Genomic DNA, 23,710 nt, shown 5'->3' on the forward strand with positions numbered 1-23,710 from the left:
TTTTTTTGGTATTGGGGATCAAACTTGAGACTTTATGCTTGTGAAGAAGGTGGCGGAATCACTGAGCTAAATCTCCGGCCCTAGGTGGCATTTTAATAGGGTGTTTGGGATAGGATTCATTGGGATGAAGATATTTGTGCCTTGAAAAGGGGTGAGGGAGAAGGGGGAAGAATATTCTAGAACATTCCAGAACAATCCTGGAGTGCCAGCGGTATACTCATGCTGTATAAGAAAGAGCAAAGAGGCTGATTATTTCTTCAGACTTAATTTCCAAAGTTTTTCCAAACCAAATAAAGAAGGGCAGCCAATTGCAGAGGCAGCATGCTGAAGGCTCCATGGGGTACCAGGTACTCCTGGTTCCCACAAAGCTCTTAACTAGCACCACCCATTGGAAACCCAATTCTGTGCTGAGATCTCTCTGAAATGCAAGCCTTCCGTTCTCTGCTGTCTGTGGGAATTCAGTGCTGTTTCAGTGGACTTGTGCATACTTGAACTCTCACACTTGGTGTCCAGATTCATGATGGACACGGCAAAGGACCAGCCACCCTGCACTCACTCTAACGGCACCAGGTGACACCGGGCCTCCGAGGGCAGCTGCTGATGGGAGCTTGGTCTTTGGAGAGGATCATGCTCCGCTGTGACCCAGGGAAGCTGACACACTTGGGTCCATTAAGAGCTGATCTCCATAACTATAACATCCTCTCCCACTTACTCCCCTGACTTCTCCTCTCTGGGGGCACAGGGCTGTCTGGGGAGTCAGGAAGAAAGTGCTAAGTGGTGTGATCTTTGTTCCTGGCTGCTCTCTTCGGTCCACTATATTTACATGCTATGATAATACATTTATGCACTTTCCTAGAAAAAACAGACTCGGTGATGTGGTGTGGGGATACTGGGTAAATGACAGCAATTGCTGCTTCCAGAAGCTACACAATGCAGATCCAAAACCCAGATTTCCATGGTGGCCAAACTGAAATCAATGGCAAACCGTCGGTGTGAAAGGCCACACGGTCAGTATTTCAGCTCCTTGGGGCCAGGTGCAGTCTCGGCCTGTTTTCTCCATTTTTTTAAGATGCAAAACCTACCCTTGTCCCTGTAGGTGAGATGCGTCTGGGGCTCAGACTGTGGGGTCCCACGCCCCTGCGTTGGCTCCTGGTCAGGGATCTTCCTCTCTCATCCTCGCAGCCCTACCATTTGGCCTTTCTCAGAGCAGTACTGCGGGGTCCCCCAGTGCTGACACCCCAAGATACAGTCCCTTGGGTGTGGAGAGCTGGCCTCAGGTCTGGGGGGAGATGCTGGAGCACCACCCGAGGCGGCCACCTCTTGGGGGGAAGAGAGCCTTAAAGTCAGGGCGGGAAAGGTCTCCCCAGATGGCTACAGCTCCCCAAAGGTGGCCCTGGGAAGGGGCTTTCGGGAGGCGCTGGCTGCATCTGTACAGAGAGGCTGCAGCTGGCCCTGAGGTGGGGTCCTGGGCCTGGGCGTTGGTCACACAGGGACAGGACGCCTCGCTGTGAGTCCTGCCAACCCCCACACCACGACAGAGCCCGGCTCTGCTTGGCAGCCTTGCTTCGCCCAAGCCTGTTCCCGTCCTCCACTTCCCCCAGCACCTGAGGACAGATGGAGAGAGGCTGTGCCCCAGTTCAAATCCCAGAGGCCAGCAGGGAGCCCGAGGCGGCCTCTGCCTCTGTCTGCAAAATGGCAGGCAGCTGCAGGGCTTCCTGGCTGTTCACCTGGCCTCCTGGCTGCTATAGCAACCCGCAGCTCCGGGGAGGTCTGAGGAGGAAAGGAAGCCAGGGCAGCAGCAGAGCTTCTAAGCGCCACCAGGAAGCGCAGTGGCTGCCCTGAGATGCGGGTAGAACAGGATTAGCAGGGCTTCAGAGGAAGGAGGACGCTGGGCACGAAGTCACAGTTCCCTCTGGGCTGAGGGCCAGGGTCACTTATGCTCCCAATCACCCAGTGTAATGAGATCCCAGGGTGTCAGTAGGTTGTTTAGATAAATACTTAAATAAGATTCTATTTTTGCAGGAACATAGGAACACTCTCTTCCCACTCATTTCGGAGAAATCTAAAGTATATTTAGAGCTTGGGATTTCTTTTTCAATGGTCAGGTATGTGTGTGTAAGGAGGAGAAAGTATCCTTTCTGGGTATTTTGTAGGTGAGAAATCACGGAGACTGCCCGATATCAGAAATGGCTCAGCTCAGACGCTGACACTTAAAGGCATTCTGTCACCCGTCCTGGAAGGCAAAGTTCAAGGCCAGAGGCCACCCAACGCCAAGAGACAGGTGACTGCAGCAGCCCAGGGAGACTGCACGCTTAAACTGATCCCTTCCAGGGGAAGTGATGTATCGGAAGGAGGAAAACACTTTGTGGTTGGTTTGATCCAGAGATTCCACAGTTTTAGAATTTAACATAAGAAAATAATCTTGGGAATGGTAATAAAATACCACAGGGAGTTCATTACTTTATAATAATAAAATCTGAAAACGAATGACCCCACTAACTAGGCTCACTAGTAAATAAGCGGTAGGAGACGCGGGCGGTAGGAAGTGGAGAGGCGCGCTGGATGCTGTTCAGAGAGGGGTGAGCCAGGGAAGGCGGCGTGGGAGGAAGTGGGACACACTCAGGGTGACCTCCCCTCCTGGGGACAGAGGAACAGCCCAAGCTTCCAGGCCAGCTGCCAAGGGACAGCTTATGATGGCAGGAAAGGAAATCCAGAGTAGGCTGAAAGCCCTTTCCCTCAGAAGGACCAGCCGGACGTCGGCTCCTGCCTGCTCCTAGAGTCCAAGAGGTGGTGCCCCTTGGTCACTGCCTAACCGCTCAGCCCTCCAGTGAATCCCTCGCCACCCCATAGCCAGGGCTCACCAAGCGTGGGCTCCGTACACGTGTGTGCACGTACATGGTGAGCATGAGCACACACGTCGTCATCAAACAGGTCACTGAAGCAACCCAGAAGGTGCTGCAGCCTGATCCTAGCTTAGCGGCGGGCAGCAGGACGCTGGGAACTGTTTTGCCCTCTGCAAATATTTACTTCCAGCTTTGAAATCTTCCACATCAGATACAAACCCTGATCACTGGCAGAAGGACAACAGAGAACGTTATAAAATACTGATGGCGTGGTCAGGAGTCAGTCTGCGCCCCAGCGTGGAGCCCGCTGCTGCAGTTCCGTTAACCGGCTGTCCCTTCCTGCCCGCACTGGTCCTCTTGCCACCTTCCAGCACCCAGAGGTGGGCGAAGGGCGCCACCCCAGCTGCCGGCCTGTGAGCTCTCCATGCCCTCCCCTTGGCACAGCCCCCGGGCCCCACCTACCGGCCTCGTCCGCCGTGATGGTGAGCTCGTTGCTGGGCTCGCTCTTGCCGATCCGGTTCTTGGCGTACATGCGGATGCTGTAGGTGGAGGAAGGGTGGATATCAATGATGGTGGCCGAGTTCAGCTGAGGGGAAACATCTTTGGTTCTCTGAGCAGAATCCCAGGAGTCTTTTGGGTTTTGTTTTTCAAAAAAGAAGAGATAGAGAGGTGAGTTTTTTTCCTCTGCCGTTGACAGTTCACAGTAGGAATTTTAAAAAAGAAAGAGGGAAAGAAGGACAAAGTTACACCCAGTGAGATTATGTTTCACAGTGCAGTGTCCCCCTTTGCTGGCAGACTGGCTGCCAGAGGGGACCGGAAGTCCCATGCGAATGTCCACACCGAGGGAGCTGGGGGAGCCAGGGAAACTGGGGGATGGAACACCCGTGGTCCTGCAGGCACTTCACGCCGGCCACGCCTGCAGCCACACCAGAGCCTTTCCAGCCACAGAGGGGTGAAAGCCCCGCACAAGCCAGCCTCAGCCGCCAGGGGGATCTCTGCTAACCAAGGACATTTATCAAGCCTCACTTTTGGAAGCCATTCAGCCCTCCCGACCCTTGGCACGAAGGACCGTCGCTCCTTCCCAAGGTGAGAGCAGCAATGGGCTGGGACAGCGGGGGCACAGGTGCTTCTGCTGGGGCCGGGGTGTCAGAGTGGGTCTCTGCCAGTCTGGGCAGCTGTCAGCCAGGGTGGGGCCGTGAGCGGGCACTGGGTGTGGAAGGGGAAAGCGCCTCGGGGACCATGGTGGGTGTGACGCTCGTGGAGGGCCACTCTGCCCGGGTCCCCTCCTGGGACGCTCACCATGACGAAAGCCCTCGGAGGGAACCCTGCTGCCCCTGCTGCCTTCTATGTGCCACAGGGCACAGAATGGCCTCTCCATGCTCTGTGGTCAGTGCCCACACGGCACAGGCCTGTTAGGAGTGGACTGGTGCAATCCCCGGGCCCCTCGTCACACTGTGAGGAGCGCTGTTAGGGAGTGGCTCTTCCCCAGGTAGACATGATGCCAAGAGGCTTTAGAGACCCGAAGGAAAAGCACGCGATGTCAGGACTGGTGTGCAGTGCTCTTGTTCCGTGGGGCACAGTGCAGCAGAAACTGAGCGCAGATACTGCAAGAGAAGCCAGCACCCCAAGTCCAGAGGACCAGGGTGAGGAACAAGGCCCGGAAAGAGAAGATGCGGGCCAGAGGTGGAATGGCGTGGGGAGGAGAACACGGGAGATGGTCTGTCAGGGGAGAGGATCGCGGACCTGGGCCTGTCCTACAGAGAGGAGGCCAGGTCTTCAGGAGGGGACACGGGGACAGCCAGGAAGAAGCTGGCCTTGCAGGTGGGAAAGTTCAAGGACTCACAGGCCTCAGAAGGCCCAGGTGTTGGCACTGCAGGTGTGGAGGGCCAGTCTGGGGTGGACCTGTGCCCACGGCCTGCTCCCGCCGCCCAAGTCCATGCGGACGGAGGTGGGAAAGGGCCAGCTCTGCAGCCCGCTGTCCCCAGAGCTCAGCTCCAGGCTCCTGGCCCATGACTCCAGAATAGGTCCCTTCTCAGACGGACTGCCGAGCGACTCCTTGACGCTGTTGCCCTGGAGGTGCGTGTGAACCGCCCCCACCCCGGCCAGCGGGCCTGTCAGACCGCCCCCAAGAGTCACTCCTGTCCCTTGCGGCCCATGGCCTCCTCCAAGCGCCCACTCCAACCTGCCTCCTCGGCCCCCTGTGGCTCCTAAGATGCCTGTCCACTCTGTGTCCTTGCTATATATTACAGGTCAGTGTGCAATTCCATCCTCCCATCTGGGGCACCGTGCCGCTCCTCTCATAGGGGTGGCACCTGTGACCCCAGGTGTGTGGCACACTGGACTCCCCAGAAATGTCTGACAATGCTGCTGCAGACCAGTGGTGCCGGGATCACACGGTGGACAGACAGCTGGGAAGGGATGTCATACTTGATTCAATTCTCACAGCCGGCGTGAGGAGTTTTATTTTCAGGGTGAAAGTCAAGGAACGCAGGCCCTCCTCTGCACTGGGCAGGAAGTGGGGCTGGGATCTGACCCCACTGAACGACCCCAAGTTCAAAGTCCTTTTCCTGCAGCGGAAGACATTCGCCAGTCTCTGACGATGCCGAAGGAGACTGGACGTCAGCATTTCTGCGGACCACCCAAGGTCTGATATCTACCAAGGCAACCTCTGACAAGCTCCTGGCTTTGCTCTCTGATAAGGATGAGCAAGCAAAAGAAGGGAATTTTGGTTGGATGCAAAAGCAGGGAATTTTGGCAGCGGTTAATTTTTCCACGTATGGGTTTGCAGGAAATAAGACTGGGAGGGTCATGGGGTCAGACTCGTGGCCTGGTTCGGAAAGGAGCCATAAGTAGCATTTATTGAAAAGTAGGCAGGATTTCTGGCCATGCCAGAGAGCCCCATGGGAGGAGCGGGTGGCAGAGCTGAGAGCTCACTGCTGTCTCTACAACCACAAATAATCCCTGGGAGGAAAAGCAGGGCGCCCACAGGTAGGGTGACCAGCCTCACCTTGGAGGCAGACACCCAAGTCCACAGGGCACAGCTGTCAGGGACAGAGGTCAGAGTGCAGCTGCTCTAGAGATGCTGTGAGAGGCCACAGAGTAGAGCAGGAGTGGGTGAGTAGGAGGCAGGTGTGAAGTGAAGGGGCCCAGGCCCAGTGTGGCGACACAGGGACACAGGGAAGGCCCTGTCACCAACGCAGCCTCAGCTGGAGATGCTGCAAGCTCCAGAGAGGAGAGGGCTGGGGACTGCATCGGGTTGGCCTGCACAGGGGAGCCTCCACCCCGCCTGGAGGGTGACGTCCCAGGACGCTGTAGCTGACACTGTCAGAGACCCGTGAGGTGCTGGGAGAGGAGACAACACCTGCCCACAGAAGGGAAGAAGGAAACAGAGCAGCAGGCTGCACACTGCGGAGCTGGAAGGGGCCTGAGTGGGCAGAAGATGGTCACCGGAGAGGCCAGGGGAGGGACCTGGGAGGCTGCGTTCTCCCAGCAAATGGCGACACATCTGTGTTCGTGTCCTGGGCGGCGGGGGGTGTGGCCAGGGGACCTAGGGTGGGACAAGGGCCACTGGACTCAGAGAACTCTGGCCGCACTGAGGGAAAACTCTTAAGAATTGTGGCTCCTGGAGGTGGAATCGCGCTTCCTGTCTGTGGGGCTGAACCAGCCCGGGCAATGCTAGGAACCACGAGTCCTTAATCCGTTGCTAATCTTTGGCACCTGGAGCCTGCTGACGGGAAAGAGAGGAAAGCGTCTCGGTGGGGGTGGACGGAACATGGCCTAAAACAAGGGTAGAGAGTGAGCCTTTCAGCAACCTGTGCCGAGGTGTGGTATGAGCGTGAGTGCTTTGCAGGACACGGAGTTGGGCGGTCCCTGTCCTCAGTGGCCACTCAGGCCCTCAGGGGATGACTGTTCAGCAGGGGCAGATGCTAACTAAACAGTCCTGGGTCTAAGGGTCGCAGGTGCAGAGGATGCGATGGTAGAGGAGGGACGGGTGGTCGGGGAGGGCTTCCCGGACAGAAGACCCTGAAGCTATAGCTGGGAGGCCCTGTTTTCCAGGCGCCCAGCCCATAAACTGCACTCGCTAAACTGATGGCTGCAATTTTTACAGCCCCAAACTCACTAAGGAAACAACCAGTCCCTGAAGGTGTGGACAGCATACCCCGTCCACACGGAGACCCATGTCACTCCTTCCTCCTGGGTCTTCCTAGCCTGCAGGGACACAGGTTCTGTGGGTCCTGGGTGCAGACCTTAGTCATGGAGTTAGCCCGCCTGTCCCTGGGCTGCTCCCCTAGGCTTCTCCCTGGCACCTTCAGGTGCCCTGCTCCGGACTGCATAAAACCCTCAGCCACACACTGGCCCTGGCCCCACAGTGGAGAACCAGGGCCTCACTATGGACAGAGCCCCGAGAGCAGGCAGCAGCTTTTCTACTTGTAATGTGGAGCCTGATCATTTCTACATTTAAAGATGCTCCTGCACACAATTTTTAGATTTTAATTGTGTGTAAATTCAACCTACACATTCTTTCATGCCAGACATTGTGCTAGGGGCCTGGGACCGAAGGGCACAAGGTTCAAGAGCCTTGGCCTTTATTAGATCTGAATGTGTGCCTGCAACCAGTACAATGCTTTACTCCCTTCTTAGCATTCACCAGACACTGAGTGAAAACCTGGGCTGTAGCTGAAATGGATCTGCTGGGTCCCGGGCCCCCAGAAGCATCTGGGCTGGGAGAGGGGACACACACGGAGACACGTATACAGAGGTACACGTGCGAGTCTCGGTTACAGGCCTGCTAGGACCAACACAGGATACAGCACTCTGAGCACAGGACAGCTGGGGCCAAAGATGGGGACTCTGGGGAAGAAGCCAGGCCAGCAGCACCCGGGACAGGCCACATCTCAGCACAGGTCCGCCGTGGGGACTGTGACTCCACTCCCCAGGGTGTGGCAGCCTCTGGGGTCTGTTTGTCCTGGCTCCGAAGCCCCTGCTTGGGTCAGCACTGTCTTGAGTGGCCAAGTCACTAGGTCCCCATGAGCCTGGTGCTGGCTCTACCACTGGGCCAGGTGACGGTGCCCTTTGGGGTCCCACTGCCCTTTCTGGGGGTCCCTCCTTATGTGCTGGTCCAACCCAGCTGTTTCCTTTCAAACCACCGTGTGCCACTGGATGAGTTTTCTTTTCGCCGCCTCGTTCTGCCTTCCCAGACCCCTCCTGGCCAGCCCTCCGCCTCTCTCTGCGACCCCACCACCCCGTTCCCGGTCTGCCTGCAGCGCACTCTTAATGATATGTCCCTCCGGCAGGACCTGCTTCTTTCCAGATTCCTTGAGCTTGATTCAGTCCTACAGCTCAGCTCAGGAGACACCAGATTGGTCGTGACAGGGTAATCTCCAGAAACGGCCAGTGCTCAGAAAGCAAAAATTAAGGCCGCTGTCGCAGCTCCCCCAGATTACATTCCTTCACACGCGGAGGGTTTGCTTTCCACTTCTCCCATCTTTTAGGAGCACACTAGTATTTTCGACTGAGGCCACAGCGTGCTAGTCTACCCTTGTGAACAGTCACTGGGTTCCAGAAGACAGGCATCCAGCGGGCACAGCTGACTGGTTCTGGGCACGGGTCTGGGCAGAGTGCTGGCCGGTGTGGCGGTGACCACTCCCAGCCCCACAGAGCGGCATTTCCCGAGGAGCAGAGGTGGCCGCTGGCGACGCACAGTCCACCGCAGGCTCATCCACAGACCTCCGCACAGAGCCCGGACTCCACGCAGAACGAGGGACACAGGGCAGCCACTCGGCTGGGCAGGTGCAGGGGAAGGGGCAGAGCCGCGAGGTAGAGAAGGTCACGTGGGGCTTGGTTTTGCCAGCAGCTGCCCGTGGCCCAGGGGGGACAGGACGCATCTGAGAAGGCCCTGGCAGTCTGCTAGGAAGGGGTGTGGGAAACCTGGAACCCTCTGTGCAAAGAAAGCCCCCTCTGAACGTCATCCTCCAGGAGGGCGCTCTCCTGGACAGAAGTGCGAAGGAGGGAGCAAGAAGAGCGCGCTTTTGGAAGCCGAAGTAGAGCTGGAGGCAATAAAGGACTTACCTGATCTATTTTTGCATTCGATGTCGTAGCCTGTGATGGGGCTGTTCCCGTCGAAGCCCATGGTCCACCTGAGTGTGATCGTGCGAGCTTTCACGTCTTTGATCTCGATCTCAGGAGGGTCTGGGGGCTCTGTGCCGGCGATAGAAACATGGGTTAGTGCAGCCCCGCGTGCCACACACGCGAGCTGTCAGCGTCACACAGTGACAGTCGCGGCTGGCAGCCTTCAGTTCTTCCAGTCACGCCTAGGGCGGAGAGAAGGGCCTGGAGACTGTGGCTTCCCCCCTGAGGGCCTCAAGGTCACTGTCCTGCTGGGATCTCTAGCACAGAGTGTGTTGTGGCCCTAGATGGGGACGTTCCCTTGCCCTTCAGTCATCTAATTATGGACTCCTAATGTGCATGGAGAAAGGCAGCCCTGCGCTTGTCACCGGCTGCATCCCAGCACCTGCTACAGACTTCTCCCTTCTCCCCACCGCTCCTCCGAAGGAAGGGCTCTGTTCCCTGCATTTCCAGCTGTTCTCTGACACGATGGGGAGGTGTGCGTGTGCGTGTGCGTGTGTCAAAGTGCCGCCTAGGCACCGACCTGCGCCGCCATGATGTTCCGAGAGGCTGGCAGCGCCCCCAGCGGGCAGGGCCACCGGATGCCTGGAATGCCATGCTGCCCCTGTCCTCACACGGCCTGCTGTCCCCTCCCTACCTTGCACTGTGAGCTGGATGATGCCGCGGTCCTCCCCGTAAGAGTTGATAGCATGGCAGGAGAAGAAGCCGGAGTCTTCTCTCACCGTGGGCAAAATCTGGGAGAGGAGCAGAGGAATTCACCCGACTCAGGGCTGCGGAGCCAGAGATCAGTGGAGATGGCTCGGCTGTGAAAGGCGCCACCCACCCTCCTACAGCCCCAGCTCAGCTACACTCTCACACCTGCTCACACACACACTCTCACAAATGCTCTCACACACAAGGCACACACACTCACACACACACAGCACACATCCCTTTGGCATATCCCGCCTGCGAGTGTGAGCGTGTGGCTGTGTGAGTCTGACACACACTTGCGGTGTCAGCCGTGAGCTCAGTAAATCACGTGTGTCATGGGTGTGGGAACCCGCGCTCAGGTCACAGCGAGCCCACATTCACACCGCGCTCTCTGTCCTCACAGAAAGCCTTCGGAGTGCGCACGGCACGCAGGCCTCAAGAGACAGGAGCATGAACACAGCCAACCCTCGGTGCCCAGGGCTTCGCACGCACATGAGAAACGAACTGCGTGAGACATTCAGGGCGTCTGCTTCTGTATGGGGCACACGCAGAGCTTTTCTCCTCCTCGCTCCCTGGGTGACGAATTAAGGGACTCTGTGGGGCACCCGCACTGGGGCAGGTGTGGCTCGAGGCGTATGAGAAGATGCGTGTGAGTGCCTGGCAAACGTCTTGATGCACTACACAGACCTCAGCACGTCTGCATTTTGGCGCCTGGGCGGCCCCGGAACAATGAAGGCTCTGTGGACCCTGTGGGCGGCACTGCCATCAGGGGGTGGCCAGCACAGCCCGCCCCGAGCCTTGGAAGGAGCGGTGTCCAGGGTTCCACACCCAGGCCTTCTGGGGTTTTCCCTGTGTGTGCTTGCTTAGTTCATATCCAGTAGCGCTAACGAGGTAAACATTCAGTGTTTCATTTTAGCCTCTGTGATTCCCATATTAACGACAGAATTTTTCACATTGTATTTTTTCCATGGAAAAAATATTTTTTGCTGTAGTACTTTTTTTCTGTCCCAAAGTCTATCCGAAGCAGTGCTAAGGACTGAACACAGGGCCTTCATGCTGAGCTACAGCCACAGCCCTTTAAAACATTTCTGGACAGGGTCTGGCTAAGTTGCTACGTTTGCTCAGGCCAGGCTCCAATTTGTGATTCTCCTGCCTCAGCCTCTTGGAGTGCTGGGATTCTAGGTTGTGCCACCATGCCCAGCTCAATTTTTGTAGGAAATTAACACACGAACAGCAGAAGCTTTCTTTCCTCCAGGATTGTCATTGAAAGAACTCTACTTTCAGTATTGTTTATTATTGTTGGGTTCCCTGCCCTGTTTTACCCTTAATAACACTTACAAGAAAGCTGTACTCTGAAGGCTCCTCTGCCATCTCTGTTGCATAAAGCAGGAGGGAAATGGGGCCCCACAAGTACATTCCGGCAGAGTCTTTGCGATTTATCACCGTCACGCACCCGGTGAGTAAGAGGACGAACTCATTCTCCCCGGGAAGCCCGCCTCTGCATTTACCTGCAGCGTGGAGACCACCTCCTCGCCCGCCTCCTTGGTGGACACGAGGTACCGGGCCATCTCGGGGTTGATGATCCTGTCCTCCTTCTCCCAGCGGACGATGATGGGCTTCTCGCCGTGGGCCGTGCAGCTCATCTCCTTCTTCTGGCCCTGGGTGGCCAGGGTGGTGTTGGGGTAGGACGTGATCATCGCGGGGACTGGAAAACCACAGAGCACACTCGCTCAGCAAAGGGTCGAGCTGCTTAGGGGCAGCTTTCTCTGCAATGTGGCTTCCTCAAGAGACCGCTGAGCCAGAACCGTGAAGACCAGGAAGGGAAAGTGGCAGAGGAAGGAACTGTGACCAAGGAGCCCCGGGAGAAGGTGCCTGGGGCTTTGTGATCGCAGGGGCGATGCTCTCTCTCCCATCCTGGCGGGTGGGCGGACTGGCTCAGGGGCGTGGCTGTGTCCCCAGAATGCGTGGGAAGTGACTGTCCTCGCTGACCAGGCGAAAAGGAGATTTAGCCTGAAAAATGACACCAATCGCCTACATTTATTTCTATTGTTTTCAACCATGGGGCTTCCTTAGTCACTCAGTGGGTCCCTGATGTTGTCACCCTGTCCTGGAACGACTTCTCGCCGTGCTCACCTCTCACAGTGGCTATAACCCTGCAGACTTGACTCAGTCTCCTGGCGCCCCGCACATCTCCTAAGTCACATCTGGCAGAGAACCTCGGCTCACTGAACAAAGGGAAAGCCTTTCGCTGTGAGGCCTCCCAGGCTTCCTTTCCTCCACCCTGACTCATCTGGAGACTTACATTCTTGGTGATGGACAGCATGAGGGCCCATCCCACTCCATAAACCACCTGGAAATCAAACCCCTCCAAGACTGCACTCCAAGTTCTCAAAAAAGCAAGAGAACACACAGAGGCCAGGCCCAGCAGTGGGTGCTGGAAAGCCAGATGCCAGAGCTGCCACTCTGGTGATCTGAGAGGCCTGGGAGTAAAAGTCAAACGTCCTTGTCCAAGTTACTCAAGGGATTCTTCCCGAGAGCAAGAGCACAAACAGTAAAAAATGAGGAAAAATAAAAATGAAAAAACACAAACAGCAAAGGAGAAGTGAGTAGCTTTGGCTTGTGTTACTGATGCAGAAGGAAAAGTCTCGCCTGCGAATTGATAACCAGCCTGACTCGGCAGAGGTTTAGAGTGAAGTTCACATAAAAGAAGGAACGCAGAAGCGACCTTAAATTGGTAACAGGCCCAGGGACTTAGCAAAAGGCAACGACGCACTCAGGGGCAACAGGCCTTTCCGCCAGCCCCAGGTTCTCCCGTAAAACTCTGCTGAACGCAGAACTGGGAAATGCAAGCAAACAGTCTGCCCCGGGACCGCAACGGCATGGTGGCTGCTACAGACTCCTGGCTTAGCTAAGCACGTGCTGTAAAGAGATAGTTTACGAATGTGAGAAAGGAACGAGATGTTTCCCAACAGACTAGGAGGATCTGAAAAACAGCCGAAGCAAATCTATATTTTTCCTACTTTTCCCCATTTTCTCAATCACAGGGAGAGAGGCCCTCCCGTATTTCTAAGGTCAACCACACTTTTGTGTCCCTTGCCAAACATTCACGTCTTTCTCGCACCGCGGAATACAACCTTACAAGGAAGTCGCGTCCCCACAGTTATAATTAACGCAGATGCGGGCTGGCCTGTGCGTGGGACACTCTCGCCTTGGCTGACGCTAGCTTCACAGTCCTGTTCTCCACAGGCCACAGCGGATGTGCACGTCCTCGCTCTGCCTGTCTCTGTCTCTCACTGTCCCCACCTCCGAACAACCACACGCAACTGCGAACTCATCCAACTACAGAACGTGCATTCCATTGGAAGATTCCTCTTGCACATTTATATTTTTATCTTCTACCCCAAGTTGTAGGCAATCGGGAGCCTCTATTCTGTCCTTACACTGGCTTTTCTAGACTCGTCCCATCACTGGGATTATATTTTTCTTTTTGTCTAACTTTCTGGACTTTTTTCACGAAAAACAGTGTTCCCAAGACTTGGCCACACTGCAGCGTGTGTCGGTGCCGCCTCCCTTCCCACTGCCTAACCGTATCCCGGCGCACGATACACTGCGTGTTGTGCCCGTTCACCCTCCGTGCACACGTGGAGCGCTTCTGCTCTGACGATATGAATCATTCTGCTATGAGTGTTTACACAGAGGATGCTGTGCGGATTTGCCCGGGTACATTCCCACCAGATTTACTGCGTCTCACAGGGATCCTGTGCTTAACCATTTATCTGGTGGCAGCACCCACCATCCTGCATTCTCTGGGTGAGGAGCTCGCGATGCAACGGGCAGGGAGAGGAGCTGCTCACATTCGGAGCCCACGGTGAGGGGACAGGTGTACGGCCCCTCAGCCTTGTGACAGAGGAACCTGCAGGTGGCCGAGTGCCATCTTTCTGTCCCGCTGCGTGCCCACCGGCTGCACGGACCCTAGACTGCCACGCAGCTGACACCACGGAGGCCCCGAGAGCTCTCCCCTCCCTTCTGTTGGGCTCATATCCACTACTTAAGGTGTTTTCCGTCCTAAGGCCTGAGCCATGGCAGCTGGAGATCCCGAGGCTACAAAAGACCTCGGCAGCACAACTGCGGATGTCCCAACAAGAGCACGACTGACGTCTGGGGAACCGGCCCCAGGCCCGGGGAGACCACGTAGGATTTCGTTTTGCAAGGTGGCCCCGGTCCCACTCTGATCCCCGGGCAGAACCCGGGCTCCCGCAAGACCCTGTGCATGGCACAAACTCCAGCTGCAAAGCGGTGCTCTGGAAACCCACCTGTGTGCAGAGCCTCACAGAGTCCTGGGTGAGGTGCGGGCTTCCCCGGGTTGGTGAACAAGGAACCAGGTCTGTGAAGTGGAAGGGCAGGTGCCGGACAGTGCGGTCACTTCCCAAGCACAGGGTGCTTCGGTAAGACTCCGGGGACAGTGTGGCAGTGTGCAGTGAAGGTTTTTGTCCCCTCTGGGGTGCCCTGGGGGGACCAATGGCCAGGGGCTGCCATCCCCCAAGTGCGACTTCTTAGAGCCTCAATCAGACAACCGGTAGAGCTGAGCTCCAAAAGTGCAGCGCTGCCCGATGACTTGCCTTCTCCTCTTTCCTTTCTTGAAGAACGGTCATGCGTGCACTTTTCAGTGTTCTCCTGAGACACAGCAAGGCCGTGGGGCCTGTGCTGGGGCCCTCCCTCGCCTGTGCAGCGTGAACTCGCCCTCACTCACTCTGCCAGAACTGCTCTGCTGGTCCCTGCCCCCATCCCAAGCAGGCGTTTTCAGCCCTTTGAAGGAAAGGTCAGAAGGATTTGTTTTAAAAGGGATTCTCATCCCGCCGGCTCCTCTGCAGTGCCGACACCAGGGCGTGACCTTCTCACCTGTCACAATCAGGTCCAGAGACAGCGACGCCTAACAAGGGACGGGCACGCCACGGGGATTTGCACTGAGCGAGGAGAGGCCAGGGGCACGGGGACCCCAGACCGGAGCCAGCCTGGCCCGAAGCCCGAGCCATGTGTCTGTCCCGCGCAGTGGCCATGGGGAGCCGCTCTGCCGAGCTGGCAGCCTGTGACGCCGCCCACCTGTGGTGATCGGCCACGGGGGCTCAGGGACGCCACTGGGATGCCAGGCGCGAGACACTGGTTCTCTTTGACCTTCCACCACGGGGATTTGCACTGAGCGAGGAGAGGCCAGGGGCACGGGGACCCCAGACCGGAGCCAGCCTGGCCCGAAGCCCGAGCCATGTGTCTGTCCCGCGCAGTGGCCATGGGGAGCCGCTCTGCCGAGCTGGCAGCCTGTGACGCCGCCCACCTGTGGTGATCGGCCACGGGGGCTCAGGGACGCCACTGGGATGCCAGGCGCGAGACACTGGTTCTCTTTGACCTTCCGCTCCATGGCCAATTGCCGTGTGGTGACCAGAGCTGTGCTTTGGAGGATGCTGCACTGGCTGGACGGACCCCCAGTGGGACAAACTTCCTGTCAGGCTTACAGGACCAAGCCCCCACCTCACAGAGCCACAGCCCACCGGAGGAGACCCGGGGCCCGACCTAGCCGTGGGCAGATTTGCCCAGGGCCCATCCGGAAGCCGTCACTCTTGTGGTCCAAAGGGAGCCTGACTGAGAGGGTGGCCGTCCATCCCTGCCTGCCCGGAGCCTCTGTGAGACCTGGGAAGTCCCTCTGTCTCTCCACCAACTCTATCAGGGAGGCCACAAGGATGGACCAGTGCCCACACTGGGAAACTGAGGCCGGAGCTCCGGTTTCCAGGTGGGAGGTGAGAGAGGGTGGCCCGGAGCATGGAAACATTTTTAAAGCTACTTCCTCACCTTTTGCATTCCTCAACCTCTGACATCTTATTGTGAAAAATCTTCAAACCTACAGACATCGAACAGCTGTGCATCCACGATTAATGCTGTCCTGCACAGACACGGACCACAGTTTAGCTTCACTGCGATTTCATCGGGAAATCAAAATTTTCCTACCACTTAATTTCCATTATTCTCTGCTCAGGTTTCCTTGGGAGAATAAGTCAGCAGGGGCCTCAGGCAGGCCCGGGGCCAGCAGCCGTCCTCCTGGCCCTGCTACTAGGGGTGAAGACTTCGGAAGCCTCACCGCTCCTCATCGTGTCTGAGGGCCCTGGGGACAGCGTGTGACGTGGCATCTGGTGACCACTAGGTCAGGACAGGGCCCCTCTGCAGTGAGTCAGATTCAAGGGGGAAGTATGAAGGGGCCTGGCAGCAGGAGCATGGGCACTGAATGGGCAGAGCCCTGCGCCACCCTGGCCTCGGTTTCCCTCTGACGCTGGGCGGCTGGAAAGGACTGAGATGGCTTCAGCTCAGAAGCGGAATCACTTGGGAACTTGGATCTCACAGGCCCAGGCCCATCCCAGGCCGGCTGTTCTCTCTCCAGGGCTGGCGCTCACACATGGATTTATTCAGTTTCCAAGTGGTCCTGGCATATGGCCTAGGCGGAACTAACTCAACCCAACGTTCTCCAAAACCTTTCCGGTTCTGAAGGTCCTTCCCTTCTCCTTCCTTTTTGGCTCTCTCCCTCTTTTTCCAGTCTTCCCTTCCTCCCTCCTTCAAATTTTCCTCCTCTTGTCTTTAGTCCTCTCTTGGCTACCTCTTTCTCCTTAGGTTCTCCTTTCGATCTCTCTCTTGCTCATGAGCTCGTCCGATAATTCACAGCTAACTTCTGTGAATGCTGACTGCGTGCTAGGAATGTTCCCTGCCCTGAACGTGACTTAATCCACACAACAACCTCATGTGGCAGAAATCCGTGCCATGAAACAACCCAGCGCATATTTATAAGCTTAAGCAGATTCTAAACTGTGCTACATTAGAGAGACAGAGAAATAACATTTCCTCAGATTCACTGCAATGAAGGGTGTACCTAACAGATGAGTGTGCAGATGGTCAAAAGGAAAACAGACGTCAAACACCTGCTTTGAAGGGGCAAAAATAAAGATCAGGATATAAAAGGATTTGAAGATTAATTTCATACTTGACATCGCCCCTTTCTCCTTCATCTCTGAGGAAGTAACCAGAGTATGGGAAGGTGCGAGGGTGGCAGACTACAGACTTATTCCCTTTATAGCTCTCTTCTACCTGTGTCCAAAGCTCTGTTCTTATCTAGTGTTAGTTTTCTTTAAGTCACCACAAATGTAATCTTCATTAATCCCTGAGATAATGGATCTCCCTTCTCCTCCCTCCCTCCCTCATTTTTGTTGCTTGGAGAGCCAAACAAATTTCACACCACACCTAAAAACACATGCACCTGTCCCTCTGTACCATCCCAGTGCAGATCACTGCCACATGCGTGATCTCACAGCAGGAAGTGTGCTCTCAGTAGAAAAGAGAATTCTTCAGTCCATGAACCCATTAATAAAACAGGACCAGGGAAAGAAATCAGCCTACGGCCATGCTCAAAGGAAGATTTAGGAAGAGAACCCAGGTCATCAGGTCCTGAATGTAAAGCCTTCTTCAAAACCCAGCAGAAGAGGTGGCAGCTGGCCCACAGGCAGTGTCTGACCAAAAGGGAGTCTGTCCGTGTCCATACAATCCACCTGGATGTCTTTAAGGCCCAGACATCCCTGGGAACCCTCAGTCTGGGGCTGAGTCCATTTTGGGGGGTTCCCATGCCATCCTGATAGCCCCATTCCTAATCTACAGGTGAGGACCCCAACCTCTGCCCTGCAAGCCCAGGGTGTGCTGTTGAGATGGTACAGATGACTTCAGGGAGTCATGCACAAGCCCCAGAGCAGAGTGGAAATAGGAGCTCTTTGTCTGAGGGCGGGGAAAGAGCCATCGCAGTTCTAAAACATAAAGCTGTCTTCCTGCTTTTCTGGTCTCTCTCTGCCTATGAACCATGATGGTTTCTATTTTCAACTTAATGTCACCCCCATGGCTGGCCATGTCCTGAGCCCCTAGCCCCCATGACGCCACTTGCAGCTCTGTAAGGGCACCGGGACACGCCGGGAACCCGGAGGCCCACCCACTGGCCATCCTCTGCCACCTCCCAGCCTACTTGGCAGTGATACCCAGGGCCTGACCTTGGTGCTCTCCGCACTGACCCATAGCCCCATGAGGCAGCGGGTGGCAGACACTGCTCGGTACAGGCGGTGTGAGGCCTATAGCAGTGGGCAGCAGCAGAGACTGCCTCCTGGGAGGGACCCCAGCATGGGAACCCAGGCCCCCACCATACTGCCTGCTCTCTGACCCCCCAAGAATGCAGTGTGACACACAAGCTCAGACACCACCACCAGGAACTAAGATGGCCACTGGAGAGCACAGCCCCGGGTGCAGTGTTGGGTGGACTGCAGCCCCCTGGCCCCTGGCATGCAGCCACAGCTATTTCTGGGAGAAACCAACAGCCCGGTCTCCTTTGCCACCCTTGTGAGGACTCAGGAGAGCCAGGGCGCTGTCTCCTGGGTGAGACTTGGACCTGACCAGTGCAACCTTGAAAGTGGGGTGGGGAGCAGTGCACCCTCCTCCTCTGTGCCCCTGCATAAGCTCCACCCACGAGGCACAGGTGTCCACGGCGGAAGGGGGCAATCAGTCTCCCTCTGGGCAACAGTGGCACTGTCCCATCAGCCTCCATCACACTCGGGACCCCGGTTCCTCAACTCATCTGGAGGCCAACAAAGGTCCCATGGTAGCATTTGTTTTGTTTTCTGACAGAAAAATAGCATAAATTTCTACCGTTTGAATCACTTTAGGTGCCATAAGCATATTCACCCCCATCCACTCCCTGAACTTTTCATCTTCCCAAACTAAAACTGGGTAATCATCCAACACCAACTCCATCCTCCCTCTCGTCCGCAGAGTCTGCCATGTGCTTCATGTCTGCGTGGTCCTGACCCTCACAGGGCCCTCACAGAACGGGTTTAGTGCTCGGCCTTTCGTGACTGGTTCACTTCACCCAAGGTAACGTCTTCAAGTGTCTCACAGCCTCTGTAGAACTCGATTCGTCCTAAAGCCTGAACAGTATTCCAGGGTAAGGACGGACCACACCCTGTTTAACCCATTCATCTCTGACGGACACTGGGCTGCTCCTGCTTTCTGGCATTGTGAGCACTGTGGCTATGATGGCTGCTCTGCGGAACAATTCTCCAGAAAGTCTGCAGAAAGAGCTTCGCTGGGGAAATGGGCTGCCATTCTTTTCCTGCTTCTCCTTCCACCTTGCAAGGCCAAGTGACATTTTCCCCGCCTGGGGTCTCCTCCCCTTGGTTTCATTTCCAGTTCGTCATCTCAGAACAGTGGGGCCTGCAGCCCCCCTGAATGTGAGAAGGAGCAATGTGCTTATGCTGGGGGAGCCCGCGGGGGGCGCTGAGGAGGGGCCCCCGCTGAAACCTGGAGTGTCCTCACTGCTGCTGCTGAGTCAGAAACCCCTCCTGTTCAAACACACACTGTTCATGAAAGTTCTAACAAGCGAGGCTGCCTACCGGGCAGCTCGAATCCCTATCAAGAAAATGATTTCTCCAGCCAGGAATTAATAAGTCCTTAGCACATACCAAAATATCTTCCCAGCTGGTTATGATGCTTACATAATGAAGTTACACTGATTATAGCCATTAATCAAATACATGTTTCCGAGCGAGAGTCAGCTGTGTTGGACGCTAAGCTTTAACAAGAAGCCAACCAACATTCCCACATCCAGCAGCGCTGCTGGGGCCTCCCAAGATGAAAGAAATCAGGGAGAAGCACAGAGCGCTCAGGGCTCTGCTGCACCCACCCTGAAGTTGTGTCCTGCCCTGCGATTGGAAGAAAGTGAATTCATTTTGCATGACAACCATGAATATTAAATAACCAAACGGTATGAGACACAGTATTCCCCCTGGGCCACATGGAGACAGACAGGCCATTTCTTCCTGTTTTCTTTTCTCGTCTGTCCATGTACCTAGTGTTTTATTTTGTCCAACGAGAAATCTTCCTAAATAATTATGGAGGAGAAAAATAAATATAAGTAAACCTGAACTTTCCTGCCAACAGTGATAGCAAATGAAAAACTGTACAGAAATAGAATGTGTCATCATGAAAACTGCACGAGTGAGGTCCAGAATATTAATTCAAAAGATCAGGGACAGTGTGTTGGCCAGTTCCCGAGAGGACATAGCTGTCTTCTGGAGCTCAGACCCTGTGCAGCCCCTCCCACAGGGATCGGAACGGCCAGTCCACAGGAACAACAGAGCAGGGTGGACGCCGAGGTGCCTCCCTCTGAGAGGAGAGAAAAGAATGACTGGGCTTCCGCCTCAGAAGCCACCCCACCCAGGGAAGCTGGCCATCATGTCCCAGGGGCAGCAAGGCGCCTGGGGGAGGGCATGGGAAACAGGAGCATCAGACCAGGAGCTGCCAGCAGCCGGAAGCCGGGAAGTCAGCTTCCTCCCAGCCCCTGCCCCCATCCGGTATTCTGATCTGGTTATCAGAAAACTGGTGGTTTCCATGGGAACAGCACTGACTGTCCCTGAGTGGCTCGGGGACAGACAGAGTAGTCAGGTCCGAGTTGTGATGTAACTTTTGAGCAGGTGTTTTACATCCAGGCAGCGGTGCTCTGGGGAGGCAGGAGTGGGTGACCTGGCACCTTTATTCGCACCCACGGCTGGTGGTTGGGCCTGCATTTCCACGTAGCAGTGACCGCGGCTCCCGGAGTTGACAGCAGGGCCTTGGTACCTCTCGAGGTGTCCCGGGGCTTTCTTCTGTCTTAGGATTCTTGTCCAAGAAGGGCTGATACCCGGATGCTCGCCCTGACTTCAAGTGCATGATCCCCACTGTGGCTTGTTTTCTGAAGTTCCGCCTGGCCTTGAAGTCACTCTGGCTACTTGGTCTCCATTTGGATCCATCTTCATTTCGCTCGGTGCCCTCTTCCTGTAGCCACAAAACATAGATTCCCATGTGGTTGCTCAGGGTGCATGCGTATTTTCTATTTGATCATCGGGATTTGTGTCATTCGTATTCTGCACACCTTTGTCATTTGTCTGTGCCAGGGCATAAGATGCCCTTCTGGAAACACCTCACCTAACAGCTATTACAACACGCTGCTGAGAAATCTACCAGCTGTTCATCTTTACAGCACCCTTAGTGGGGAGGCATTATTACTACACCAATTCCATGGGCAGGGAAACAGGGGCACAGAGAAGCTGACTTTAGTTCAAGGTCACACAGCTTGTAAAGAGTGGGTCCAAAGTCTTTATCCACACAGCCTATACTTTCACCACTGTGCATGAATTCATAAGCTATTTAGCTTCACTGTGCCTGTCTTTGAAGTGCTTATAAGATAGCATCATACTGAATCTTTCCTTCTAAGTACATTTGTACGATGCCCACAATATATAGACGGCACCTGCAGTTTTTCATCGTTGCATGATGCTCCTTTCTATGAATATCTGACAAGTTCCATATTTGGGTGGTGTCCACATTCGATTGTTACCAACCAGGCCATTATGCACAGTCCAGTGTGCGAGCCCTGGTCATTTACACAGGGCTTCTCTAGGTGCAGGTAGAGGGTGGGATCTGCAGTCATGGTCTGTGTGATTTTCCAACCGAGGAGACGGTGCCAGTTTTCAAAGGTGATTATGAAAAACAGCAGTCTCCCGGCAGCCCGTGACCCTGACTTGCTCAGAACTGTGGTTCTTTCTGAGTGTTCCTGACCTGCAGCGGGGAGCTCGCTAGAGATGCCGGATGGGGCCTGAGATGGCTGGAAGAGGCCCTCGTGACTGGTGTGTGGTGAGTGTGAGGACTGCGGCCGTGAGCCCTGTTCAGAGACAGAGCCCCACTGCCCATGCGGACTGCGGGCTGAGGACAGGGCCCAGCGTCAGAAGAGCGACTCCAATTCGGCTCTGCCAAGGATGCAAGTCCATGCTCTCCCCGGTCAGATGGGCTGTGGCCACACCTACCTGTACAGGGAGCTGCAGCACCCAGAGGGCACCCAGTGTTTTTATAATTGTAACAGACTTTCATTAAATCATTGAGTTGCCCAGGCTGGGCTCGAACTTGAAGTCCTCCTGCCTCAGCCTCCCAGAGGGCCAGATCACAGGTGTGCTCTGATCTTTTCTGATAGGGACACAGAGTAGATCAGGGCCTTGCCCTTATGACCTATTTTAGCTAAATCACTTCCTACAGGCCTTGTGTCCAAACATGGTCGGAGCTAGATATGTGGATGCTGCAGGGCACAGGGCTCGCTCCATAGCAACACCCATGAAATACTATCAACTGAACTGAATAAAAGAGTTTTGTTTTTAAAAAGTGAGTTTATGAACTTTTCTCCCCCTCCATCACCCAGCCCACCTCTTTTTGTGTAAATACATCTCTGTATCAATAGAGAGGGCTAAAAATTAATGTGCGTTAAAGGGTAGTAGGTATACTAAGTGAATAACAGATAATATTTATAGTGGGGCCTTGCCTCAGTTTGTGAGCAATTTGGTCTACAAAGAGGAGCGTTTGGCAAAATTTTGTTTTTGTTTGCGAATTCTGCATTGGGTAACCAACTCGGCTGTGCCGTCTTTCCTGCGTGAATACGAATGTGGCCGTCTTTTCCAGAGTCATAGAACAAATTACGTTCGTGAACCGAAGCACCACAGGGTCTCAGTATGTATCCCAGGCTGGCCTCAAACTCACTCTGATCCTCCTGCCTTAGCCTCCTGAGTGCTAGGATTACAAGCCTGTGCCACCAGACCCAGCTGTACTTTTTGCAACATTTCTGATTTGTCTGAATCGTTGATAATAAATACATACTATTTATATAGTGGAAAAAATAAAACATTTTGCTTTTAATGTAATAACCTGTGCTTCATGGCCCGAGTTTAACTTCCTGCTAGCAGAGATCCCTGATTGCGATCTGAGCAATGCAGCGTCCTCATCCTGGTGATGAATGCCGGACGACGCGTCTCTGCCTCCAGGGACGTCTACGCCACAGGCTCCACTTCTGGGCAAGTCAGCCCATCCCACGGCCACGGGAAATGGCCGCAAACCTCAGGCAGCTGCACAGAGGTGCCCAGGCAGCGACTGCCTTTGCCACTGCTTCTCTTTTCCGAGGGGACCAAAGTGCCCACCATTCAAAACCAAGCGTCACTCTAAAACGGGCAGAAAAAAAACGGGCAGGCGGATCCTCCAGGGAGACTCAAGAAATTTCGCTGCTGAACCGAAGCATCCTCTGCCTCCAGCCAAAGAGAAGGCCTTCGGAGCAAGCGACCCCAGAGACAAGGGCTGAGCCGCTGTGATTCTCAGTGGACGCCCTTAGCACTGGGCGCTGACAGCTAAATGAAGGCACTATTTTGAGAACCTGCAATCAGGGTTAATTGCAGGGTGACACTCTGTCCACCGGCGAGGCTGCCAGTAGCCATTTGGACAAGGAGTGATTTTTCCCCCAGAGCATCTGCATCTGCCTTGGCAACGGCCCGGAGGGAGGTTGTTAAGGAAGTGGAGGGGCGGGGGAGGCGGTGACACGGGGATGGCAGGCTCTGATCCAGAGGATGAAGCACAGAGCCGCTTCCCACTTCCTAGACTCCCTCAGGGGCTCCCACCCCGTCCTCCGTCTCCCTCGTGCCCACCCTCACCCTGCAGACCCAGCCTGACGGAACCCCAGCCCGCAAACTCAGCCTCACACGCACGACATCTGCATAGCTTCTGCGTCCCCGGCCCTCACACATGTCACGCACACTGGACGGAATGAGTGAAATGGGCCTCCCGTCCCCTCCACTTCCTGCCCTGGGGTTCCAGACTTGGCCCGGGACTGGCTCCTATCACTCGCAGTGTCTTCCAGATCACCCTGTCTTCCCTCGTCCGCCCCAGTCAAACCTGGCCAGGACGACCGTGTGCCTGGCCCTGTCTCTGCACACTTCGGCCCACTCTAGACCTCTTCCAGGGTCCACTTTCTAGTGCCGCTTACAGTGCCACATCCTCATGCCCCGCACTGTGGCATCTTGCTGCCCACCATGCCCTCACTCTGCACAGCTTGACGTCAAAGACACTTTTCAATTTTACTGCGACCTATGTCTCTGTTTACCAGTTTCGCCCTCTTTTACCCAAACGTGCCACCT

General features: G+C 55.3%; 1 protein-coding gene across 1 annotated transcript in view; it reads right to left on the minus strand.

Annotated features, from left to right (window-relative positions):
- The window catches only part of Dscam (DS cell adhesion molecule), a gene marked incomplete at its 5' end in the record, with an annotated part of 531,581 nt that overhangs the window by 104,484 nt on the left and 403,387 nt on the right, over nucleotides 1–23,710 (minus strand). The window contains 4 exons of the mRNA XM_010636598.2: nucleotides 3,306–3,473; nucleotides 8,913–9,041; nucleotides 9,607–9,703; nucleotides 11,171–11,367. Coding sequence (XP_010634900.1) covers nucleotides 3,306–3,473; nucleotides 8,913–9,041; nucleotides 9,607–9,703; nucleotides 11,171–11,367 — 591 coding nt within the window. The remainder of the gene's footprint in view (nucleotides 1–3,305; nucleotides 3,474–8,912; nucleotides 9,042–9,606; nucleotides 9,704–11,170; nucleotides 11,368–23,710) is intronic.

Source organism: Fukomys damarensis, unplaced genomic scaffold (assembly GCF_012274545.1).
Source record: "Fukomys damarensis isolate Sample0158 unplaced genomic scaffold, DMR_v1.0_HiC HiC_scaffold_24, whole genome shotgun sequence".
Taxonomy (NCBI): Eukaryota; Metazoa; Chordata; class Mammalia; order Rodentia; family Bathyergidae; genus Fukomys; species Fukomys damarensis.